The 25,886-nt window shown below is 48.4% G+C and overlaps 1 protein-coding gene across 1 annotated transcript; it reads right to left on the reverse strand.

Moving 5' to 3' along the window:
- Positions 1-2,546: 2,546 nt before the first annotated feature.
- Positions 2,547-19,179, reverse strand: LOC107110071 (solute carrier family 22 member 6-B-like). The gene is made up of 10 exons (XM_015410792.1): positions 18,763-19,179; positions 18,192-18,295; positions 16,855-17,009; positions 9,659-9,827; positions 9,246-9,429; positions 8,985-9,097; positions 6,777-6,991; positions 5,352-5,460; positions 4,956-5,159; positions 2,547-2,628 (listed from the first exon to the last, which is right to left on the reverse strand). The coding sequence occupies exons 1-10, from the start codon at positions 19,177-19,179 to the stop codon at positions 2,547-2,549; spliced, it is 1,752 nt and encodes a 583-aa protein (XP_015266278.1).
- Positions 19,180-25,886: the final 6,707 nt, after the last annotated feature.

Consider the following 25,886-nt stretch of genomic DNA (forward strand, 5'->3'; position numbering starts at 1 on the left):
ATTGTTCGTTTACTTTAAGCAGGTCCTGTCGTGCTGTTCTTCTAAAGGCTGGGGGGTGGGTGTTCTGTCCCTTTAACAGAGATTAAATGAATGGAAATGGGCAGTTTAAGCTTTTCATGGCATGGAGCCAAATAGCATCACCTGATCATTCTTCTAGAGGCAGGGAGGGGAACTGTTGTTGGTGCACATCTGGCCAGCTGCCACATCATCTCAGCTGTGTTGTTTTTCTCTTTCCTGACTGTTGGTACAAGGGGGTGGGTGTGACCAGAAGCATGAGCTTTGAGGCGAGAGCCAAAAGTCTTTCGTTCTGCAGCCTGTGCCTTCAAATGAGTCAGCTGCTGTATCCAGGACTGGACTGAGACTAAAATATGGTTTGCAGTTTTCTTTCTTTACTGGTTTATTTTGTGGAGTTTTTATTGTTATTATTGAAGAAGAGAAGAGATTGGATTTATACCCCGCCCTTCACTCAGACTCTCAGAGCGGCTTACAAACTCCTTTCCCTTCCCCTCCCCACAACAGACACCCTGTGAGGTAGGTGGGGCTGAGAGAGCTCTTCCCAGAACTGTCCTTGAGAGAACAGCTCTGACAGAACTATGGCTTGCCCAAGGTCATCCAGCAGCTACAAGTGGAGGAGTGGTGAATCAAACCTGGCTCTCCCAGATTAGAGTCCACGCACTCAACCACTACACCAAACTGGCTCCTTTGGGGACAAAAACAGGATACAAATATTTAAATAAATAAATAAAATTGCATGCGGATCAAACTGCTATTGAAACTCCTAACTTGGTAACTTTAAAGGTATATAACACATTTTAACCAGACCAATGAAAGGTCCATCCCACCAGTATCCCTGAGCTTGTGCAATAGTTTGTTGTTAGCCATTCAGTCGTGTTCAAATCTTGGCAATTCTATGATCCAGCTCTCTCCACGTTTTCTGATCTTGTACAGTTCTTTGAGTCATTCCATGCTCACACTGGTTTCGACTTTTATGGTATCTAGCCACCATGTTCCTTGGCAGCCCGGTTTCCTTTGGCCGCTAACCAATCCAAGCATAATTGCTTTTTCTAGTGAGTTCTTCTGCATGACATGGCCAAAATAAGTCAGTCGCAGTTTTGTGATTTTTCCTTCCAATGGCATGTCTGGTTTTATGTGCTCCAGTACTTGCTTGTTTGAGCCTTACAATACTTGCAATTGTTTAAGCCTCCCCAAATGACAACTTTAGAGTACATGACTTATCAGTAAATAATGGTCAAAAACCCTTTGCTTCTCCAGCCAAAATGCTTGTCAGGTTCATCAAGGAGAGTTCCTTTGTACCAAATCTGACACGGATAGGCCAAATCACATTTTTATATGAAATGGCTTTCCTAATGACAAAGTGCTAAAATTTTGCTTTCTAATTTATTGACTATTTAAAAATGTATTTCTCCATTTTATAGTTCCCAGAGGATTTTCAAAGCGACTTACAAAAATCCTCATAATACATTTCTATTAAAGCTGTTCCTGGTTGACATCCTTTAACATCAGCAAGTGCCTTCCAGGGCTACCCCTTCTTGGGAGTTTTGCCTTCCAGACGGCAGCTCCTACTGAGACAAATGAACGGGGCTGAATTCTAGAAGCTACTTGGCCCTTTGTGAACTTACTCAGCTCCCCTGATTCCAATATTCCTTAACTGACACCTGGAGTAGGGACTCAAAAGTGTCCGTCCCCCCCGAGAACTTTGCCCTTCCATCAGATAACAAGGATAACGGCACATTTACTGAAGACTGCTTAGTACAGACACCAAATAAATAAAATGTTCAAGGCTGTATCCATCAGCAGAGCCTGTGCATGGTTATATACATTCACCATTTTTGCAAGTTAGGCCACAGGCGGTTCATTGCTTGTGTTCCTGGACTTCTTAGAAGTAACAGCCTGCTTTTATGCAGAAGGTTCATCCCACGGGCAGAATCTTGGGGAATTACCCCCGGGGATTTTCCTATTATTTTATTGTCAGTAGCACCCACCATCTCATCAGTCTCTCAGGTCCCCATGAGAACAAATGTCTTCATGCCTGTGACAAGTGGGCTCTGGCTCACAAAAGCTTGTGCCACAATATATTTGTGAAGTCTTCAGGTTGTCACAAGAGTCTTTGTTATCACAAAGAGGACAAAGTACATCCTAATGTCTTGGTGCTCTTCACATGCAGTGTGATCTCCGCATTCTACCACACAAACAACAAACCAGATGGTTTAGCAACCAAGAAGGAGAACTTTCTTGAAACAAGTCAGGACAAGACTAATTTTGACAAGGAGTATGCGAGTCTCCTTTCTGCCCTTTTCCCTCTGGGGAAGCTGACAAAGGGTCTGGATCAGAGAATGGAACCTTATTAGGCTTCCCTCCTCTGGGATCCAGATGTTCACCTCTTTTACAGCCTGCCTGGCTCAATCAAGAGGCTGCACAGTCCTCCTTCAAAGGGCACCGAGCCCCAAGTTCAAGGGTGTTCACCTGTCCTAGCTTAGGTTCCAGTGGACCCACGAAAGAGATCCTTTCCCACTTCCAGCTGAGGCTCAAAAGTAGGTCGAACGGATGACATGAACCATGATCTTCCCTGGCTTCTCTTCGAGGATGGCTTTAGATTTCCAGCTGGCTCTAGAATACAAGACATTAACTTGAGTTAAAAGCAAGGCATCTAATTGGTGGAAGGACAGAGAGCAAAAGAGGAGAGGGGAAATGCAGTCTCACTGAAAGAGAACAGCACTTAAGCAGACCTCTTGGGCTCTTTGGCGGATGGAAGAACATTAAAAAGGAGGGGGGAGGGAGAAAGAGAGAATAGATTTTAAAACAGAGTAGGGAAAAGCAGTTAATGCAACATCCTGAGCCCACCAAAGCAGAGCTCAAAGCAACTGTGTTGGTCCTGCAGAAACAACAGCATAGGATAGGTAAGGAGATTATTATTTTTAAAAAATTATTATTTATTTCATTTCTATACTGCCAATAGCTAAAGCTCTCTGGGCTATCTACAACAAGTATAAAACAGTAAAGTACAATAAATAAGACATTAAATAACAATTAATATAAGAACATTAAAACAGTAAAAGCAGTAAACAATGATTGACAGAGGCACCAAGCTAATCATAACAGGCCCCCGAATCACCAAGGAGATCTTTAAAGGCCTCTGTCAAAAGAGCTGTCTTAACCTGGTGCCAAAAAGATGGCAGATTAGGCGCCAGGTGGGCCACAGCAGTGAGGCTGTTCCAAAGATGAGGGGCTGACACAGAAAAGGCCCTACCCCTAGTTTCTACTCTTTGAGCCTCTCGAGGAGTTGGCACCCAGAGGAAGACTCCAGAGGCTGAGCACAGTGTTCGGGTAGATTGGGGCTGGAAGCGCATAGGCAGCAGAGATGCATTTGATTTGGACTAAAGAGTCTTTCTAAAGTGCAAATACATGTTTTGGGATGAGAGGTGCCAACGGGCCTAGAGGAAAATGTTCTGTCCCTTTCACAAAGGCTTAATGTGTGGAAATGGGCAGTTGAAACTCTTCATGTCATGGAGGTAATAACATCCCATTAAGCTTCTACTAAGGGGCTGGACATTTTTCTCCAGGGTAGGGTTACCACCAACCAAAAAGTGGGGCCTGGCATTCTCCTGGGATTATAGACTACAGAGATCAGTTCCACTGAAGGAAATGGCAGATCCAGAGCACAGACTCTACGATGGCAACACATCCCTCCTCAGCTCCCTCCCCTCCTCAGGTATCACTCCCAAATCTCCAGGAATGTCGCAAAGCCAGAGTTAGCAGCCCTGCCAGGCAGTTGCCAACACTATTTGGGGCTCAACTGGATTTTTAAAACATGTGAAACATTCACAACTTATCAGCATGGCTATTTACTTACTTCATTTATACCCTGCCTTCCTCCCCAGTGGGAACTCAAAGTGACTTACATCACTGTCCTGTCCTCCAGTTTATTTTCACAAGAACCCTAGTGAAGTAGGTTAGGCTGAGAGAGTGTAACTTGCCCAAGGTCACCCACTGTGCTTTCTTGGCAGAGCAGATTTGAACCTGGGTCTCCAAGATGCTAGTCTGACACCCTGACCGCTGTACTCCACTGCAAACAAAACAAGCTATTCACTTCCATTATTGCAAGCACAGGAGAGATGGATGAATGTGCAGATCCAGCTTGGTAACATCTGGAGCACCAGGTGTGACATTAAGCCATTTAAGACTGCTGTTCTTTTAAGAATGCAAGAAAAGTCTTGCTGGGTCTGTTTTAGCATCCTGTTTACAGTTGTGACTGGGAAACTGATAAGCAGAAAATGAAGGTAACTGTGTTCCTGTTTGTCCCCCAGCAACTGGCATTCAAAGCTGTACTGCCTCTGAACATGGAAGTTCCATTTAGATCCCACGGATGGTGGCTATTGATTCCCTTGTCCTCCTCTGGGAATAAGGGCTGCCAGCAGTCCTGGGGAAAAAAATGTTCTGGCTCTTTAATAGAGGCTTAATGCATGGAAATGGGCAGCTGAAGCTTTTCATCGTAAGTAACATCAATAAATAACATCCTAGTAAGCCTCGGTTAAAGGGACAGGACACTTTTTTCCCTCCAGGCAGATGGCAAAGCTTAATGGTTAGGAATTTTCCTCCCAATATGCATTCTTTTTCACTTTTTTCTTGTTTTCCTCCAGTGGAAGAGATCTGTGTAAGCTGAAGTTTCCCATCCTCTATTTTAAGATCCTGCTTGGCCCAGATAACAGATTTTCTCATATCTACTCACTGGTGTTTGACACCTAAAACCATACCACTGAGTTTTCTGTTCACCTTTGCGGTTTTGGTTGGGGGGGGGGCACAGATTCCAGCCTCAAGGGAGACAAGAAAGGGCAAAGGTCATCTTGAACTGCACTCCCCCCTTTTCCCTGCTCGCCCTGAAGACTGACTGGGAAGCAGTAGACATTCTACCCCACAGTTTGGAGAAACAGACCTACCTTTCCTCGACTTGTTCGATGGTGTCCATGAGGGGGACCTGGAGCATTTCCGGAAGGAAGCCGGCAGAAATGCCGGAGATTATGGGAGCAATGCCAAAGACCAGCAGAGGCAGGGAGGGCTGGTAACCACCAGCCAGCAGCACCATCGGTGCCACAATGCCACCCAGACGTGACATTGCCGTAACGAAGCTGGTGCCTGTTTGCCTGCCGAGAAAACTGTGGGTTAAAATCCTCACAGTGCACCCACTTCCACCCATTGTGTGGATTCCAAGGCAAAGCCTGGGAGCATGCCAGATCTGATAGAGGGAGGAAGCACGGCTTTGAAAGGGCCCTTTACAGCTCTCTGTGGTGTGGGCTGTGTACTCGTAGGACACCCTTGCCCAGGGTTGAGCTTACCTGATGACTGTTGGGAACAGCTCACCCCCATAGAGATACAAGCACATGGAGGAGGCTGCCAGGCACCCCTTCCCCAGCACCACCAAGGCCATCCGGACCAACAGCATCTCTAGAAACAAACAGGAAAAAACTGCTCAAGGTGGGAATGCCTCCAACCTCCTCCCTGACTCGCAAATGAACTGCTGCCCAGGATGGGGAAGCTCCATCCCTGGAAGGGATGTAGGAAACACAAGACTTCCTGGAACTGGACAGCATTTACTCATACTGGACACCAGGGGTCATTTCCTGCAGGAGCGCACAGGAGCAGAGCTCCGGCACTAAAGAGCCCAGGGGGCGGGCACATGCAACAAGCCCCACCCCCTGCTCCCAGCAGCCCTCTGTCAGAGCAAGAAGCAGCCAGGTTAGTTGCAAAGGCCCCCCCCTGGCCCCCCGGTCCAAAACAGTCCAGTGGCACCTTTAAGACCAAGTTTTATTCAGGTACAAGCTCTCCCTCCTCTGTGAGGACAGATCTGCACGTTCCCCCGCGCCCCAATAGCTAGCAATCCAAAACCGTCCAATGGAGCCTGAGCGGTGGGTGTTGCCATCTGACACACTTCCGGTGATGTCAGGGTGTGTGACATATGCAAATAAGTTATGCTAATGAGTTATGCTAATGAGCCCCTGCACCTCTTTTTCTACAAAATGACCCCTGCTGGACACCAATAAAAGCATGCTTCTCCAAGCTGGATAAGTCATGCAAATGGTTATGTCTTTGCAGGGATAGCTCCAGGCTTTGGGGGACCCAGACAGAGAGTTCCTAACCCCCCCCCCCTTAATCTTCTGGGTATCACCAGGCCCCTGCTTGTTTTCCATCCTTCCCTCCCACCTGCTTGTGTGTTCTTCCCTTGTCTGCTCAAGACCCTCTCCCACCTCCCTTGCTCACAGCTGCCTGCAGCCCTTTCCCCAGTGGCACTATGCAGTGCGTGCAGCGGGAAGCATTGATAGTGGAGTGCTAGCAAGTGAGTGTGCAGGGGCCCTGCCAGAAACCCTGGCCCTTGGGAGCTCCCCCACCTCAGGGTATGTTGACGCTGGCCCCTGTGTATTTGCATAATTTCTTCTCCCACTGGCCAAGGACCTGTGAAGGGTCCTGAAGCCCTAACCCCGGTTCAGACCCTTTTCAGGTTCCGCCATGTAGTACCAGCATCCTTCCTGGCCTGTTTCTGCAGCCATGAGGGTTGGAAGGTTTGTTTTCAAAAAATGATTGTGAGCCTATGGAATGCCCAAAGATCTTCTGCAAAAGCTCTGTCTTCAAGTTCAAGCAGGGATGAGGATTTCCAGCTGTTTTCAGAGGGCACTGTCGCAGCAGGTATCGAGATGTGATAGCTGTGCCAAGATGCTTATCAAAAGAGGGCTCCCCCACTACTACTTCTGTAGGTTGCTTCTTACCAGGAGGCACAGGGAGTGTGACCAACAAGAAAGCCCCAGCTAGGACCAGGGAGGTGGCTTGAATGGTGCGACGGCCAAAGAAAGTCAGCAGCAGGGCGCACCCCATCTTGGCCAGCAGGTCTATCGATCCAAAGAACAACTGCATCAAGAAGATGTTCAGGCCAAACATTGAGAGGTCCATGGAGAGGCCAAAGTATGCCATGTTCATGGAGAAGCTGAGAGGAAAAGGGCTTAGTCAGTTGAGGGGGAAGCACAAGTCATCTTCCCTAAGTAAAACAACCCAGACAAATTTCATAGCATCTGGAAGATCTGCCTATGCTCCATGCATAAACTGATGAGAAAAGGTGAAAGGATCTGGGTCTTTTCAGTTCAGAAAAAAAAAGATTACCAGTGGGGGCATGATAAATGTTGATGGACATGCCTGGGCTGGAGAAAATGGACAGAGAGAACTTTTTCTCCCTCTTCCTTAATAGTACACATCTGAAGCTGCCTTATACTGAATCAGACCCTTGTGGCCCATCAATGTCAGTATTGTCTGCTCAGACTGGCAGCAGCTCCCCCGTCTCAGGTGGAGATCTGTCACATCACCTACTATCTAAGCGTTTTCACTGGAGATGAACCTGGGACCTTCTGAATGCAAAGCAGAGGCTCTTCCAATGAGCCACAACCCCCCCCTAAAGGGTAGTACCATGGACTCTACCACTGAGCCATGGCCCCTCAAAGTAGAACTCAGGGTCATCCAATTAAGTTATAAATTGTGGCATTTACTGGCAGTGGATGTAGTGGCCTTCAGCATGGATGGCTTTGAAGAGGGTTAGACAAATTCATGAAGGATAAGTCCATCTTTGACCCATCTTCTAGATCACCATATAGTTCCTGCTTCTCCCTTTTGTTATTGTAGACTTTATTACTATTGTCAATACAGTTCATTTATGGAAAAAAATAGTTCTGTTACACACACACACACGCAAATGCTTGATTGATGCTTTATCTGCTTGCTTAGACAAGTGCATATTGACTGTCAACATAATGCAAAATTATACAATACAAACTGTTTATTGGCCCTCCAGGGTAACTGGTTGGCTGCTTTCTGAAACAGGTTGCTGGACTAGAGGGACCACTGTTCTGACGCAGCCAAGCTCTGCTTATCCAATGTTTTGCTAAGCTTACTCAAGAAATCTTTCTTGTGGTATTTTTTCAAGAGCCTTTTGGAAGTCCAGGTATACAATATCCAATAAAACACCCTCCTCCGCATAACATGTTCACCTTCTCAAAGAAGGATAGGGGCACTGGGAGAAAGTTTCAGATATTAGTATAAGAACATAAGAAGAGCCCTCCTGGATCACACCAGCGGTTCATCTAGTCCAGCATCCTGTCTCACACAGTGGCTAGCCAATTACTCTGGAGGGCCAACAACAGGTCATAGAGGCCAAGGCCTTCCCCTGATGTTTCCTCTTGGCACTGGTATTCAGAGGTTTGTGTGTGTAAAATGCTGTCAAGGCAGAACCAATCTATGGCGACCCCACAGGGTTAAGGCAAAAGAGGTGGTTTGCCATTGCCTGCCTCTGCATAGCAACCCTGGACTTCCTTGGTGGTCTCCCATCCAAGTGCTAACCAGGGCCAATCCTGCTTAGCTTCTGACAAAATCAGGCTAGCCTGGACCATCCTGGTCAGGGCCTTCAGAAGTTTACTGCCTCTGAATCTGAAAGTTCTCATTAGTCACCGTAGCTACCAGCTGCTGCTAAGACCTATCTTCCATGAATCTATCTAATCTCCTTTTAAAGCTGTCTATGCCTAAGGCCATCACTACATCCTCACGCAGTTCTTTGGGGGTAGAAAGGGAAATGAGAGGGGAGGAAGGACATAGAAAACTGAGGGGGAGAATATCTGAAGATCAATCACTATATCTAATAATAAAGTGGCTGCTCCCACGTCATTTGTGAAAACAGAAAAACAAAGCCGCCCACAAATGAGGAAGGGGTCGCTATGTCTTCATAGAATTCACTGGGTATGTAGGGGAAATGTGATTTTTGTAAATTAATGACAAGAAAGAAGAAGGCTCATCCCTTTCCTTCTGCATCCTTATCCCTTTTTTCCCTCCACACCTTTTTTTCTTTATTCTTATCCCTTTTTCTGCACACCATTTTTCTCCACGTGTGCAGGCAAACCCACAGGCATTTTCAAGAGTTTCCTAGTTGTACACGGTACCTGATGAACATGAGGCAGCAACTGATACGTCTCAGGGCAGGTGTTCGAAAGAGGTCCAAGCAGGAGTGGGCACCCCTCCCTGAGGTCTTGCTTCCCACCTGAGTCTCCAGCATCTAGGAGGGAAGACATGGGAGGAAGGAGGTCCAAATGCCTGTTGTGGACAGCGGGACTGTGACTGGGTCCCCCAGAAGACATTGAATCTTGCCACCTGGACCTGCCAACCCTCTGCCTGCGCTTGAGAGACCATCTTTGCCTACCTGCCAGTCCAGCTGCTGGAGCTGAGCCATGGAGCAGGCACAGATCACTGGGAGCTCCACTCACCTCCAGGAACACGGTGTCTCCCGTGGCTGCCTTCCCGTTGATCTTGGCTACACGTTTCAGGTTACACAAGGCAGCCTCGTGCTTATTGTTGGCGAGGAGCCACCGTGCAGATTCTGGGAGCCACCTGAGGAGGTCAAAGACTCTGTATGACATGGGCCAAGGAGTCTGTTTGGCTAGAAGGAAGTCCCCGCCCGCCTCAGAAGCACCACCAGCAAGGGTCCCATGGGATGAATGGTCACAACGGTCTCCCAGACAGCATTATGTGGTCTGTAAGCTTAGGCAGGCAAGGGGGGGATCTTGAGCAAGAAGATTCTCTGCCTTTGCCTCCATTTTTGGCAAGGATGGAGACTCACCAGGAGTAGGCGAAGAAGCAGAAGAAGGGCGCAGAGATGGCCAGCTGCAACCAGCGCCAGTCCCGAATGCCGTAGGCCAGACCGGCCAGCAGCACCTGTCCTGCCGTGCTGCAGTAACTCTGTGTGGCGATCACTATGGCCCGGTGTCGGGTGGGCACCCACTCCAGACCTGAGGAAAGAGGAAGAAAGAGATCTTGACTTCTAAAGGTTGACGTGACAAACTCTTGTGAGGGCAGTGAAGGAGGAGTGTGGTTGAGGGCGTGGAGAATCTTGATGAGTGGAAGTCTTTCAGAGCACACTAGACAAACATTTGGTAGGATTCCTTTTGGTAGACTGAGCCCCACCAAGGCAGGAGGAGCCACATATTCTTTTATTAGGGTCAACCAAATATCTCCAAATAGTGCGCAACCGACTGAGTTCTCTAGAACTCTTCAGCTGACTGGATTTTTTTTTTTAAACGAGGGGAGGGATATGATGTTAAGGCCTCTTCTCTGCATCCTGTATGGGATATGCTGCAGATTTAATTCGATCAGGTGGTGCTGAGCCAAGGAGATATCATGTTGCACTTTAAGCTTCAGGGACAAAGAAAGAAAAATGACAGCCTCCATTTTAAAATATGAAAAGCAATTGTTGATCAAAGGTCTCTCTCTAGCTGAAAATAGAACACCTTTAAAAGGGCGAGAGCAGAGGGGAGATGTGGTTGTTATTCACAGTGTAGTCCTAAACAGAGTCAAACCCTTCTAAGCCCACTAAGAAAGACTGACTGAAAACCAGAGCAAAACAAAACAAATAGGCAAGATAGCAAGTTCAGCACGATGTACTGATAAGAGGATTTTAAAAAGAGGATAAAAATATTTAAAGATAGTGTAAATAAAGCTGCTTTATTTGACTAGGTTAGTAAAGAAGCAACATTCTTAGGTTTGGATGCTGGTCACAGTATTCAGATTCTTTCATTAAATGAAACAAACTGGTGAATAAGGAGAAATATGCCATAATCAAGAAGGAAAAAATCAACATGTTCCAGACTTAGAAAGCTTCTGAAGTACATGAAGCTCAACATGAAAGTTCAGAATTGTAAAATACAGATATTTAAGACATCAATTCGAATTTGGCATGCTATAATTTTCAAGGATATTATTTAATGGGACTTATTTGTGAGATGTGACACAAGAACATAAGAAGAACCCTGGAGGACACCAGCTCAGGGCTGGGAAATACCTGGAGATTTTGGGGGTGGAGCCTGGGGAGGGCGGGGTTTGGAGAAGGACCTCAGCAGAGTACAATGCCATACAGTCCAACCTCCAAAGCAGCCATTTTCTCCATGGGGAACTGATCTTGATGGTCTAGAGATAATTTGTAATAGCAAGACCCTTTCAGTGGTCCATCTAGTCCAGCATCTTGTTCACTCAGTAGCCAACTAGTTGATCTGGAGGGCCAACAAACACAGCACAGAGACCAAGGCCTTCCCCTTCTATTGCCCCCTAGCCACTGATATTCAGAGGTTTACTGCCCCTGAATATACAGGCTCACTTTGTTCACCATGGCTAGTAGCCACTAATATAGGCCTATCCTCCATGAATCTTCCTAGTACCCTTTTTAAAAAGCCATCTATGCTTAATGGCCATCACTACACTGATTCCATGGGGCCACAACTCTTGACCCAAGTTTGAATCAAGAGCCAGTGTAGTGCTGGACGAGGATCAGGGAGACCCAGGTTTGAACACCCACTCTTGCCATGGAAGCTTGCTGGGCGACCTTGGGCCAGTCACACACTCTTGGCCTTCCCCAGGCCTTGACAAATTTTCTTCGGCTTGAGAAGCTGGATTAATTCTTCATCCCTCAGGGTTCTGTATTTTAATGACCACATTTTTATAATTATTGCTACCACAAAACCTTGCCGTAGCCTCTTCTCAGTTTCTTGTGATACAATTGTTGTCACAAGCATTAAATAAATGTAGGAGTAGCACTAGTTTTTATCATTGCAACGAAAAGCTTACCACTAATCCTGACTTAATGTCTCCCCAAATTCTCATTTCATTATAGCTTTTAAAAGATCAGTTTAATTAAATACCAGAGCCAGTATAAAAAAACAACTGGTGAATTCATCAACTGCCATCAAATATAAAGCTAATTTATAAACAACAAGCAATGATGGGAACTAAGGGCGGCCACGTCCTTAGGGCCACCTGCGGGGGATAGGGGGATACAGTTGCCAGATCCAGGTTAAGAAACTCCTGGAGACTTTGGGGATGGAGCCTGGGGAGGACAGAGATCTCTGTGGACTACAGTGCCACGGAGTCCACTAGGGTTGCCAGATCCCCCCCCGGGGGGGGGGGTTTGCCTGCTTTAGGGGGCCCTGATCCGCTGGCCCAGATCCAGCCAGCGGGGGGAACCCTGCCCCCAAAGTGCCTGGATCAGGCCAACATGCACGGTGCAATGACATCCCCTGGAAGTGACATCACGCCAGCCACATCGCCGGGGGGGACGCTCTAGCATTTGACCCGTGTTTCTAGCGGAATGCTAGAACGCCCCCCTGACAATGTGCCTAGCGTGATAACATCTCTTCCAGGAGAGGAGCTTCTCCCCCCCCCCGCCAGCAAAAGGTAAGTACCTGGCAATCCTAGAGTCCACCCTCCAAAGCATCCATTTTCTCCAGGGGAGCTGATCTCTGTCGTCTGGAGAGGAGCTGTAATTCTGGGGGATCCCCAGGCCCCACCTGGAGGCTGGCATCCCTACAAGAACTTCATGGTCTTGCATAGGGCTGCCAAATGTGGGCGGGGGGTGGGGAATCCCATACAAGGGAAAACTCTATGGTTTTCCCTTGTATGGCCGTGGCCCTGCCCCCAGCGTGCCCAGCGTGCCTACGTCACTTCCGGGTGACGTGCACGCGGCACGCACGCGCGCAAAGCCCCGACGCCGGCCGGGAGCCCCCCACTCCCGGCGAAGACAGATTTGGCAACCCTAGTCTTGCATTTTCTATGTCATACACAAATCTTACTCTGAGGTGAAATGATAAATAAGCTTTGCAGTCTGTACAAACTGAGGGTTGCCAAGAGATAATACAATAAAATCATTGTAAAAAATACCAGGCAGGCACCACATTGAAAATCCTACGTGTCATGGCAACGTGGTGCTTGGGATTTGCCAAGCCCTGGCCTAATCTACCTCATAGGATTGTTGTCAGGATAACCTTGGATGCTCTAGGCTGATCCTAAATTGAGCAGGGGGTTTGACTAGGTAGCCTGATGGCCTCTTCCAACTCTGTGATTCTATGAACATGGAGGAGAGGAAAACAATGGAAGCCACTTTGGGTCCCAAGGAGGGAGATATGTCCTAAATAAATACATCTCACCTTTGTGATTTGAAAGCCCAAACCTGGATCACCTGATTTCGTCAGATCTCAGAAGCTGAGTAGGGTCAGCCCTGGTTAGTACTTGGATGGGAGACCATTAAGAAACTAAAGAATTGCTATGCAGAGGCAGGCAATGGCAAACCACCTCTGAACATCTCTTGCCTTGAAAACCTAATGCCGGAGTCTCCCAACCTTTTTGAGCCTGTGGGCACGTTTGGAATTCTGACACGGCACAGTAGGCACAGCCACAAAATGGCTGCCACACAATGGCTACCGCAGGAGGAGGCGGAGCCAGCCACAAAATGATTGCCACAGCTTAACTTCAGTAACACAGGGTGATTTCCCACAAGCACTGCTCCGCGCTCACTCCTCCCTTTTGCCCCATGGTACGTGTCAATTTCACACAACTCAATCCTCAAAAAACAGGATTAAGTAGACGTGGGGAAAATTGCACGAAGCTGCGGGGCAGCTTGTGTGAAATTGACACGTACCTTTGGGCCAAAGAGAAGAGTGAGCGCGGAGCAGCGCTTGTGGGAAATCACCTTGTATTGGGTTGGGAGCTACTGCCAAAACAGCATTAAAAAAATATATGCATAGCCAATCCATTCTAGGGTTCCCAGCCTCCAGTTCCCAGCAGGAAGCCCCACCTCCAAACAGGAACGTCGCTAGGTGATGTCCCAGACACAATGACATCACCCAGAAGTTACATTATCGCATCGGGGACCTCGGGGGCGATACTCTAGGTTTTGGGCAAACTCTATAGTTTTGAAGGCAAAAAACCCATAGAGTTTTGTCCAAAAACTAGAGCATCACCCCCCCAGCGTCCACAACATGACACCACTTCTGGGTAACGTAATCGCAGCACGTACACTTTGCGTGCATGCCAGAAGATCCTGGAGCAGAGGCTGGATCCCCCCGGCGGCAGCCAGGTAGGACCTTGCAACCCTAATCAAATCTCCAATAGTCAATCAGAAGTCTTGCTGGGCAAAAGCCCTACCTGACCCCCCCCCTTCCTAAAAACACTTGGCAGGCACCAGAAAAGGTGTCCGTGGGCACCATGGCACCCACGCACAAGCACCACGTTGGGGACCCCCTGCTCTACTGCAGTTGCTGTAAGTCAGCGGCAGCTTGATGGCACTTCACACACACACACACACACAGTTGGAAGGAACACTGCACCAGAGACAAGAAGAAACTTCCCAAGTGGTTAATAAGATGCAGCTAGGGGCCAGCTGAACAGAGGTGTGAAGGGGTCTGGGAAACCTTTCAGAGCTGCTCATGGAAACAGAAAACAACCGTCACACAAAACCTGAACTTTCAATATTCAGTTGAGAACCACAAAAGACTGCTATTGTCTGTGGATGCAATGTATATATCTATGTGCTGAAATCCTTCACACTACAAAATAGAGTGAAAATCGTTTCAATAGCTGAAGTACCTTGCTTTAGGGGGCCATACCTTCCTGATGTCACTCAGCCAATCAGAGTTCTTAGGGCTGAGTTAGAGGATCCCAGCAGGCAATCTGTACGTTTTTGGAGTCTGTGGACCAGCTCTCTCCTTTGGAGGCTCAGTGTGGGCTGTGGAGGTGAACCTAGGAGCTTCCGCCCTTCAAAGAGGCAGAAAGTCCCCACCCCCATTCCTAGAAAGCTGAGTGGGCTCCATTATCACATTAGCGAGATGGGCATGAGAGAGACCTGCCCTCTGTTTTTGCAAAGAATCCCCTGGAGTATCCTCATAGACCCTACTCTGGTTTCAGAAATAGCGTGTGAAGACAATGCTGAGTTTTTCTTGCTGGCACATGATGCCTTTCATTGTCTGTGATTTGATGTTGTGCTTGTATACCTGTTTTTCTAACCAACAATCTATTTGTTTACTTCATTTATACCCCACCTTTGGATGCAGGTGGACAGTCTGGTCTAAAGCAGAATCCAAAAACAAAAGCCCAATTAAGACCAACCAAAATAACAAATCAGCACAAAAGCTTTTGAGTTCTCTAGAACTCTTCATCAGGCTGAGCATTAAATAATTGCCTGTGGGGGGAGTATTTTCTCCTCATTTTTTATTTAACACCCATCCTTCATGAAGAGCTCTAGAGAACTCAAAAGGTTTCACACTGATTCCTGTTATGCTTTTGATTTTTTGGCTTTTGAATTTTTTTTATTCAACTACATGGGAAACAATGTTTAAGAGAACTCTTCCCTTACAATACTGCTGCCTGTGCCTCTGCAATATTTAAGGCCTTATATGGGCAATTACTTTGCTTGTCAAGCAATGCTTTCTTTCCCTCCCATTACTGAAACAGAGAGACTGTCACATTCTCAATTTATGTACTTTTGCCCTTTTTGTAACAAGGGCCTAGATCACAAACTAGATGGTACATTTAGTCAGGAGTTGGGGCTGTGTTCCCCTGACCCAACTGTGATCCTCTCACAGATGGTAGCTGCTAGGAACACACCAGGGCCCAGTTTGGACAGGGACTACCACATGGGGGAGAAGGGACTGCACATGTACTGATGGGCTACACACACAGCCCCATAAGGCAAATAAACACTCCCTGGGGCATTTTTCGAAGGGCATGTTGGGAAAGACTGCAGCTCCTTCTCCCCTCACACTGCAGACTCAATCTGAAGTGGGCCCTGGCATACTCGGGAAGTCTATGGCCCTACCCACAGGGCTTGGAGTCTGAGGGAAGGAGGGAGAAAGACTCCGCTAGATCACCTTTGGTCATGTCACAGGGGACCGTGTTTTGCCTCCAAACCTTCCTGGGGACTGACTTTTATGAACTGTGGCCACAGACAGGGCTTTTTCAGTAGTGGCACCTCACCTATGGAATTAACCCCCCCCCCCCCCCAGGCTCTCCAGGTGCCTATCGTACTCTCTTTCAGAGGCCAGGTGAAAACTATTCTTTTTACCCCAGCTTTTAACTAAGGATTTTTATGTATTTCTAAACTTTTTCACATTCTGCTTCTAGCCTGAGCACTTTTACGAGGATAATTTTAGGCTGCTAAATGTTTTATGTTGTTTGTATACTCTGGTTGAGTTTGTTCCCCCCCACCCCCCATGGCTGGTTTTTATAAGGCTGGATTGTAATTCTTATAATTTTATGTTTGAGCTGCCTCGGGCAGGCTTCTGGAAAGGCAGCATATACATTTTCTAAATAAACATATAATTTTCAAAGGCTGCTGGAAGTGTGGGAACGAATGGCTCACGCCATGGTTGTGTTTTTTTTACTCCCCAAATCAGCTTGGTCACTCTTATTATTTTAGAACAGAGCTGGGTCTTGACTGTGGGAGGGGGGGAAGTGTAGGGGGCTAAAGTGCTGGGAGCTGGATGCAGGAAACACAGCTCACTGTGTGGTCTTTCCCATCTTACAACCTATACCAGTGGTGGCGAACCTATGGCACGGGTGCCAGAGGTGGCACTCAGAGCCCTCTCTGTGGGCACGTGTGCCATTGCCCCAGCCAGGCCCAGACCATCATTAAAGTGTCGAATTCTCTGCCAAATAATTTGAAGTAAATGAAAGCATTTGGGATTGCTTTCATTACTTTGTTTGGATCATCTTAAGTTAATGTATGAGCTGTTTTTTCTAAAGTAAAACCTCAGTATTCAGGTTAAATTGCCATGTTGGCACTTTGCAATAAATAAGTGGGTTTTGGGTCGCAGTTTGGGCACTCGGTCTCTAAAAGGTTCGCCATCACTGACCTATACTGTTCCACAGGGGTTGTTGTGGGGCTAAAACATTGCTTTCCCTTCTTCAGCCTATCTTACTACCACACACTTTCCCCACCACTCCACATTTTGGGGTACAGCCATCCTGATCTATCCCAGCCCAGGGGACACTCACTGAGGCAGATGTAGTTGAGGAGGAACCCAGAGATGCCCACACCACTCAGGAAGCGAAAGACGCAGTAGGCAGCAAAACTGGCGGATAAGGCAGCTCCACTTCCCATGACAGCGACCAGCAGTAGGGACCAGATGAGAATCAGCCGTCGACCAAACCTGCCCCATGCAGAGGGTAGAAAGAACAAAATGAAAATGATCCATGGGCATTGTCCTGCAGGAAGTGCATAGTGTGGGGGCAGGGAGACCTCACTGTGAGAGGTGAGTGGAGGGGTGTGTGTCCAAAAATGAACACTATCAAGATGGGTAATCATTTTAGTCTGTCTCTAGCTGCAGAAAAGAGCAAGAGTCCAGTAGCACCTTAAAGACTAACAAAACTTGTGGGAGGGGATGAGCTTTCCTGAGTCACTGCTCACTTCTTCAGACACTAATCTGTATCTGAAGAAGTGAGCAGTGACTCACGAAAGCCCAAAAATGAACAGCAGCCAGTGATCCTCGCTTAGGGTTGCTAGGTCCCTCCTGGCTGCCGACTGGGAGATAGGGTGGTGTGAGGTTGCCAGATCCATGTTGGGGAACTCCTGGAGATTTGGGGAAGACAGGGACTTCAATGCCATAGAGAGTCCACCCTCCAAAGCAACCGTTTTCTCCAGGGAAACTGATCTCTGTACTCTGGAAATGAACTGTTATTCCAGGGGGTTCCCAGGTCCCATCTGGAGGTTGGCATCCCAGTCCTCCACCTGACAGCAGATGGTCAGCTTCAGTGGCTAACTAGTGGCAGGACATGATCAATGATTGTCAACCCAACAATCTTACTAATCACAACTAGCAATTCACACAGTATTGCTTATGGGACCCCTATTATTGTGCCTTGGGACAGGAACCCTGAGAGTGGAGTTGGTGGCGTTATGTAAACTCTCCCTTTTATACTGAACTTGGTGGGGGGAAGGGAGATGAATCCAGAAGGGAGAGGGAGAATTTAAGTTGACTGATCCCTTTGGACTGCTCTGGGGGCTACTGAGTCTGGAGCTGGGGATGAGGTGATCCTGCCGTTTGGACCCTCCCCTTTCAGAATATGATGACTCACGGTCATAGGAGCGACTTAGCCAAGAAGGTGAGCATTTGGGGACACCAACCACCCAGCTAAGGACACAAGGAAAGGAGGGCTTAGAAGGTGAACATATGAAGCTGTCTTATACCAAGTCAGACCTCTGGTCTGTCAGTGTCAATATTACCTACTCTGTTCTGAGGGCGGCTCTCCAGGTCTCAGGGAGGGGTCTTAACACGTGCTCCTTTGAAGTGGAGATGCCGGGGACTGAGCCCCTTCCCTGGATAGCTACTTACCTGTCTGAGAGGTCTCCAAAGATGAATGCGCCTACCAGCATGCCTGCCATGAAGAGAGACTGTGCCAGGTTCTTGAGGGGCTGCAGGTTACATACCAAATCCCACTGCAGACAGTAAAGATGGAACAGTGTTGGGACGACAGCCAGAAGGGAAAGCTTACTGAGGCATTAGCAGTCAACTAGTTCTTGAGGGGAGATATGGAATGGCAGTGGGCGAAGGAGGAGAGATTCCCATGAAACAGGCTGCCTTCCCATTACGGAAGGCGCCGTTTTAGCCTAGGGAACTGCAATAGTTGCCTTCTCTGTCCCCCCTGCCTCCTCGCAGCTTGCTGAGGGATGAGAACCTGGGTTCGAGGACCCCTCCTGTTCCTCCCCATCTCCATTTCTACCTCAGATCCACACCACAATGGCCTGGGGCCATGAATGCCAGCAGTTAGGAAATGGGTCTTCCTTGCCATTCTGTGGGGCTGAGTACCAGGCTGGTGTTAGAGGCGTTCAAGCAGCAGAAGTGTGCCCTAGCTAGTGAGGGTTCAGCCTGCGCAAACGGGTCTGTGGTGGTCTCCTGTCCATACCTCTGTCACTATGGTGGAGGCAAAGGTGCTGTTGTCGTACAGCCAGCCGTCGTGACATGGCTCCGTTTCCGCCCCTCGGTCCTTGTCCAGGGAGCCGTTGGGGTCAAGGACCATCCTGTGGACAAAGCGCCGGCACCTGTCTGGGAGCTGACTTTGGTCCAGGGGCACGGGGTGCCCACCAGAGGCGTTGGTGGAAGGCGAGAGACGGCACCTGTGCTCTGGCGAGGCGGCACTGAAGTTCTGCACCAGGTTGTGGCTGGCCAGAAGCAGGACCGGCAGGGAAAGCAGGAGCACGGAGAAGAACTGGAAGAGCCCCATGCTGCCCACTTCCTCCAGCAGGTCCCCAAAAGAGATGGTGGGGGCTTCAGGAGTCTTGGGGACCAGGGATGGGCGACCCTTACCACCTGCGGGGGACATCGTCTGCCAGGCTGGGCTTTCCTTTGCCCCAATTGCGGAATCCGCTTTTATGCCCAGGAGGGGCAGAAGAAGGCAGGGTAGGAGGGGAAAGGGGTTAATCACTGACTGCACCCAGCCCTATCAGGGCTTCAGGGTGACTGGCATACTTCTTCCAGGAAAGGGGGTGGGGGAAGAGGCTGGGGCTTTGGGAATGAGGGTGAGAGGGGGGGGCATGGCATGTTGATCCTGGCTCTTTCCCAGCACATGTTGCCTAAAGCTGAAGGAGCAACTGGAGGTAGCTTCACCCCATTCCTCTAATTTGGGGTGGGGGAGACAGAGGCTGTGTACCAACCACCTTGCAGCCAAATCTGGAAGCTGGGATGTGGCAGGTGCCAGAATAAAACCGAGGACTCTTTCCTTTTTGTCTTCATAGAAGCTGGAGGAGAAAGAAGCATTCATCTTCTCCCTCCCCCACTAATCCTGTCTTTTCTTCTAACCAGAGATTCAGGATAAGGCTGCTCAGCAATGATTCTCCCACCAGACAAGCTGCTCTAGTTAATCAGTGTAAAGACACGCACTAATTGGAATGCCCGTGACACATTCCCACCCCCTCTCCGCTCCAGCCTTGTCCTTCTTCCCTCTAAGGACGCAGGACATTAAGAGTTAATCATTCATGACTTTGACCACCTGCTTCCTGCCTGGCCCGGGACTCCTTCGCACTCGGGTTACATTTGCTGGATAATCCTCCTCCTCCTCCACCATCCTTTGTCCAATGGGCATTATTCCCCCCAGGCTTCTCCCCTAGGCATCCGCCCCACCCTTGTATCAGGAGACACACTGCCTGACTGGGGTAGGGTGGGGAGACGGCTTGGGAAGCAGCACAAGAACAACAAACATGACTTCATTTGAGAGTGGCCTCCCAGGGCTTTTTGACTTGAGGCTGTATTGCTAGGATTCCACCCCAAGCCTAACATTAGGGATCTTTTACAGTTCCACAGGGCCTGAAAGACGGAGCTCTTCCACCAGGCTTTTAGTTAGAGTGGGAGGCATCCCCCCACGATTCTAGGCTGGCACTCAGAGGCAGGATGGAGGCCCACAAACCTGCCAGAGAATACTGGCACTTCAGCACTGTACCTATTTCCTGGTTAGGCAACGGGCAGAGGGGTGGGGGAGGAGATACCCCATTGATAGGTGCCAGGAGAGACCAGCAATCCAGTTGTTGGAAGTGGAGACTGCAAGAGCCAGGGACCAGACATTTCCCACTGGGCCTCTTGTTCCAGCTTCCACAAGCCTGGTCCTAGTGTTGCCAGCCACCCTCCTGGTGGTGGCTGGAGATCTTGAATTACAGTTTATCTCCAGACTACAGTTTCTCTGGAGAAGATGGCTTTTAGAGAGTGGACTTTACAGCATTATACCCTCCTGAGGTCCCTCTCCTCCCCAAACTCCATCCTCAAACTTCCAGGAATTTCCCAACTCAGTGTTGGCAACCCCAGCTCTTTTGATACCTGCTCTATACTTGGCTGTGAGAGTTGGACCATAAGGAAGGCCGAGCACCAAAGAACAGATGCTTTCAAATTATGGTGCTGGAGAAGACTCTTGAGAGTCCCCTGGACTGCAAGGAGATCAAATCAGTCAATCCTAAAGGAAATCAACCCTGACCGTTCCATGGAAGGTCAGATACTGAAGCTGAAGCTCAAATACTTTGGCCACCAAATGAGAAGGGAGGGCTCACTGGAGAAGACCCTGATACTGGGAAAGATTGAAGGTCAAAGAAGACGGGGACGGCAAAGGATGAGATGGTTAGGCAGTTTTATTGATGCAACGAACATGAAATTAAGCTAACTCCACAGGACGGTAGAAGACAAGAGGGCCTGGCGTGATGTGGTCAATGGGGTCGCGAAGAGTCGGACTCGACTGTGCGACTGAACAATAACTACTATACTTGTAGAACAGCCGAGGGAGGCAGGCTTCTACCCTTTTTCATGAGGCTAAAACAGAATTATGTCATATAGCTTTTGGAGCAGTTTAAATCTGGGCAAAATGGCTCCCTCCTCCCCAGTAAATAGGATGTACAAATATTGGTTATTTTAATATACTTATAATGTATTTGATATTTACTGTATTTTGTTACGTGTTTATTACTCAACTTAGGTCCTGATTTGCCAGGGGAAAAGGCATGTTTATAAACATAAATAAATAAATAACTGGAGGAAGAAGAAATTGGATTTATACCCCGCCCTTCACTACCCGAAGGAGTCTCAGAGTGTCTTACAATCTCCTTTCCCTTCTTCTCCCCACAACAGACACCCTGTGAGGCTGAGAAAGTTCTTTCGAGAACTGCTCATGAGAGAACAGCTCTGAAAGAACTTGAGACTGACCCAAGATCACACCAGCAGCTGCATGTGAAGGAGCGAGGAAAGATCTCCCAGATTAGAGTCCGCGCTCCTAACTACTATGCCAAATCAGTTTAAAAGCCACATTCTCTGATTTGGAATCTCTTCCTGTGAGGGAATTGGCTGTGGTTACTCACAGAGCAATCCTGAGAACACTTTCCTGGTAATAAGGCCCATTGAATATACTTGAGTAGAATTCTGAGTTGGCCCAGTTAGGACTGCACTGTCAGTGCTGAAGCAAAGGGACTCTGCACATGCCCGGGGTTGCTCTTTCTTTTGCTTTCACTTCACTTTTCCTGGAACTGTCCTGCCATTAGAAGACACAAACATTCCAGGGCTTTGTTCTGTCTGTGGTTCTAGGAACTTCTCTCCTGGGGAGGGCCAGGCTCACATGGGGAGTGGGGAATGAAGAGGTATAACTTTGGACTGCTTAGGAATGTGTTTAGAGCCTGGAGAGGGAGAGCTGGGGTGAGCGAGGTCTTTCTTTGGTTAAGTGCCAGCCCTGAACTTCCATCATTGCTGCTCATGGGTCAGTGCTCAGAGGCCTTCAGCTCTTCCTTGCCTTGCCCCAAAAGCACAGCAAGGGCATCTCCTCTTCCTGTGAGCCTGCCTAATGAGTTCTGCTAATGGCATTTGCTGGAAAGGAGGGGGAAGACAGAACTGTTGCCGAGCCACTCACAGCATCCCTGCGAGAGAAAGATGCTCCTCCCCAGCAACTGCTGGGCTAAGCAAAATAAGGCCCAACCAGCAAAGTCCAGGTTTACCTGCCCCACCACCCCCATCCCTCAACAAGACTCTGCATCCCTGGGTAAGCCTAACAGTTGCCAGCCTCCAGGTGGGGCCTGCAGTTCTCCTGGAATTATACCTCCAGACGACGGAGACCAGCTCCTCTAGATGAAGTGGTTGCCCTGGAGGGTGGATAGTGGCATAGACCTGTGGTGTGCCCTCCATGACACACTATGGGGCAATGGGGGTGGACAGCCCTGCCTCATACCAGGGGCTTGAACTAAAGAGACCTTTTGTACCTCGGGACCCTCTGGGTCAGTTATTTGTTTACTTCAAATATTCCTAGACTGTCTCTCAGCCAAAGTTACCACGGTGGTTCACAGCAAGGCAGATAGAACAAACGTGGAAAGCAAAAACTTATCAATTCCGTAAAAATCCAGTAGCAATCCATAAATTGTTCAGATACCAAAAGCAGCAACAAGTTGTAAAAGGCAACAAACATACCAGTCAGAACTAGTCAAATAGAAAATGGTCCGTTGTTGCCTTATGCCTGGAAAAATAATAATGCTTTTTGCCTGATACACAACTGCTTGGCGTGTGACAAAACAATTGTTAATCCAAGAGCTCTGCTCAAGTACCTGTGAGTGCTTAGTGAAAGAGACTTCCTCTTGTGCCATGTGTGTGAGACAGAGAGGAAGAAACAGCTGTCTTGGGTTTGGAAGAGACAGAAAGACAGACTTGTGAGTTGGCTGCAGTACCTTGATACTACGGAACCTCTCTCCAGGGATCTGATCTGCAGTTAGTGGACCTGCTAACCTGGAGGAGTGTTTCTCTGCCTCAACCCAAGCTCTACTTGTCTATTAACCAATAAAGCAATTATTACAGAAATGCCCTCTACTGGGGTCCATCCTCCAAAGGAAACCACCCCAAGTATCACTGCCTCTTAGTATAGATGCCAATGCCATACGTTCTTTTCTAGGTATACACGAGGGGCCCTAGGCTCAAATGTCTTTTCATGCAAAGGTGTGAACACGCAGCAGCAGTTTTTCCTCCAAGATTCATCACAACATTGTTTTCCATCTGTTGCCTACCTGCAGGTTCTTTGTCCTCCTTCCACCGTGCATTCTCAAATGGGACTGTGAAAGCACAGAGAAAAGATGGAGAAACTGCAGAAAGACAACAAATGGAGGACAACATGATGAAAGATCAAGATGGGTGGCCGTGTTAGTCTGTCTGTAGCTGTAGCGTTCCGTGCGCCTTGGTGTTAGTCATGCCGGCCACATGACCACGGAAACGTCTTCGGACAGTGCTGGCTCTTTGGCTTTGAAACGGAGATGAGCACCGCAACCCTAGAGTCGGATTCGACTGGCTTTCGAGCAAGGGAATCTTTACCTTTACCTAGCTGTAGGGGAGCTCAGAGATTAAGACGGCAGTTTGAGACCCGAGTGTCATGTGACGGAGTGAGCTCTCGTCTCCGGCCCCAGCTCCTGCCAACCTAGCAGTTTGAAAGCAAGAAGTTGCAAGTAGATAAATAGGTACCGCTTTGGTGGGAAGGTAACAGCGTTCCGTGCGCCTTGGTGTTTAGTCATGCCGGCCACACGACCACGGAAACATCTTCAGACAGCGCTGGCTCTTTGGCTTGGAAACGGAGATGAGCACCACAACCCTAGAGTCGGATTTGACTGGCTTTACCTTTACCTAACTGCAGAAAAGAGCAACTATAATTTCTTCTTTTTTGTATGTCAAAAAAGACTTATAATAAGGGGTTCACCTATGTACGTTGGTTTGTTCATCTTGTCATTTGGGATTGTTTGTCCCTACGTTTTTCATTTGGAAAATAATAAATACCGTATTAAAAAAAAAAGCAAGAATCCAGTAGCACCGTAAAGACTAACAAAATATGTGGCGGGATATGAGCTTTCGTGAGTCACTGCTCACTTCTTTAGGTACAGCTACGGTAGAATGGGAGTCCATCTGTCCTATTTATTGGAAAGTGGAGTAATGAGGAAGTTCGAAGGGGGAAAAAAATGCTGCAGTTCAGCACCCAACTCTATCATACATATCGTCTGCCCTTTGGGGTTATTTCTCCCCTCCCCTGCTCAAGTTTACTGTGCATAAGTCCCACTGAAAGCAGCAGGGGTGGAATTAGTTGCAGCTAACCTGGTCTGACCTGGATAGCCAAGGTGAGCCAAATGTCATCAGATCTTGGAAGTTAAGCAGGTTCAACCCTGGTTAGTACTTGGATGGGAGACAACCAAGGAAGTCCAGGGTTGCTGTGCAGAAGTGGGCAATGGCAAACCACCTCTGAATGTCTCTTGCCTTACGAACCCTGTGAGTCACCATAAATTCACTGAGACTTGACAGCACCCTACACCCACACAATCTGCTCTGTTGGCTTCAGTGCGTTTGGTTTTATCTGGATTAGGGTTCCCATGAAGTAGGTTAAGCTAAGAGAGTGTGGGTAGGCCAAGATCACCAAGTGATCTTCATGGCTGAGCGGAGATTTGAACTTAGGTCACTGATGTTTGTTTCAATGATTTCCACTCAGCCCATGCATTTTGGAATGTGAATGTGGTGGCTCGCAACTTATCAGTGGCAAAAATAAAATAAAATATCCCCCCCCCACCTAAATAACTGAAAATGTTGCTACCCTTCACTGATATAAGTAGTTTATGGGTACCATTGAGGAGGAGCTATGGAGTCCCACTACACTGGGTTTGTGCAGGATTGTGGCTGCAGCTCAGCAGCAGAGCATCTGCTTTGGACACAGAAGTTCGCAGGTTCTATCCCTGTCGTCTCCAGTTGAAAGCATCAAGCCGTAGGTGATTGGAAAGACTTTCTGCCTGAGACCCTGGAGAGCTGCTGCCAGTCACAGGAGACAATACTGACCTCAATAGGACAAAGGGTCTGACTCCATATAAGGCAGCTTCAATGTGTGTCAACATGTTCAGTGAGAGATATTTAATTGGCAGGAGCAAAGCTATGGGATACTCAAGCCCAGAAAAGACTGAAAGAGCTATTTAACTACATTTATATCTCACCTTTCTGCCTTCATGGAACTCAAGGTGCCATACATCAGAGGGCCCCCAAGGGGTCTTCCATCCAGGCCCCAATCAGACCAAGTCCTGCTTAGCTTCAGTAATGTGGCCGTATGATCATGCGCTCTCCAACCATACCCTGGGAACACTGAAGATGCCCTGTTCCTCCCAGTGGCTTCCCACAGTTTTAACCATAAAGAAGTCTGTAATTGCAGTGGAAACTTGACTGTGGTCCCTGCCACACGGGGGGGGGGGAACAGGCGAAAGTGTGGCTTTCTAAAGCCGCACCAAAAGAAACACGCGGCAGCGGGATCATTCCCTCCCCGGCACGATCAGATGCCAGGGAAAGCGACAGTGGGGAACAGGAGACTCACGAACTGCGCACGTCTGAGCATGCGCAGTTCAGCCAGGAGCCGGGGATGCGCCGGCAGAAGGACGCGCTGGCGATCCCTCGGCCGGCCTTGATGCGGCCGCGCTGGAAGAACCACCTCGGTAGGTGGTGTATTTTTGCTGCGCCTTTTCGGGGGTTGTGACAGATCGGGGACGGGGGCACTGCTTCCCAGATGTTGCG

The sequence above is a fragment of the Gekko japonicus genome, unplaced genomic scaffold (genome assembly GCF_001447785.1).
Source record: "Gekko japonicus isolate JY-2015 unplaced genomic scaffold, Gekko_japonicus_V1.1 scaffold42, whole genome shotgun sequence".
NCBI classification, from domain to species: Eukaryota; Metazoa; Chordata; class Lepidosauria; order Squamata; family Gekkonidae; genus Gekko; species Gekko japonicus.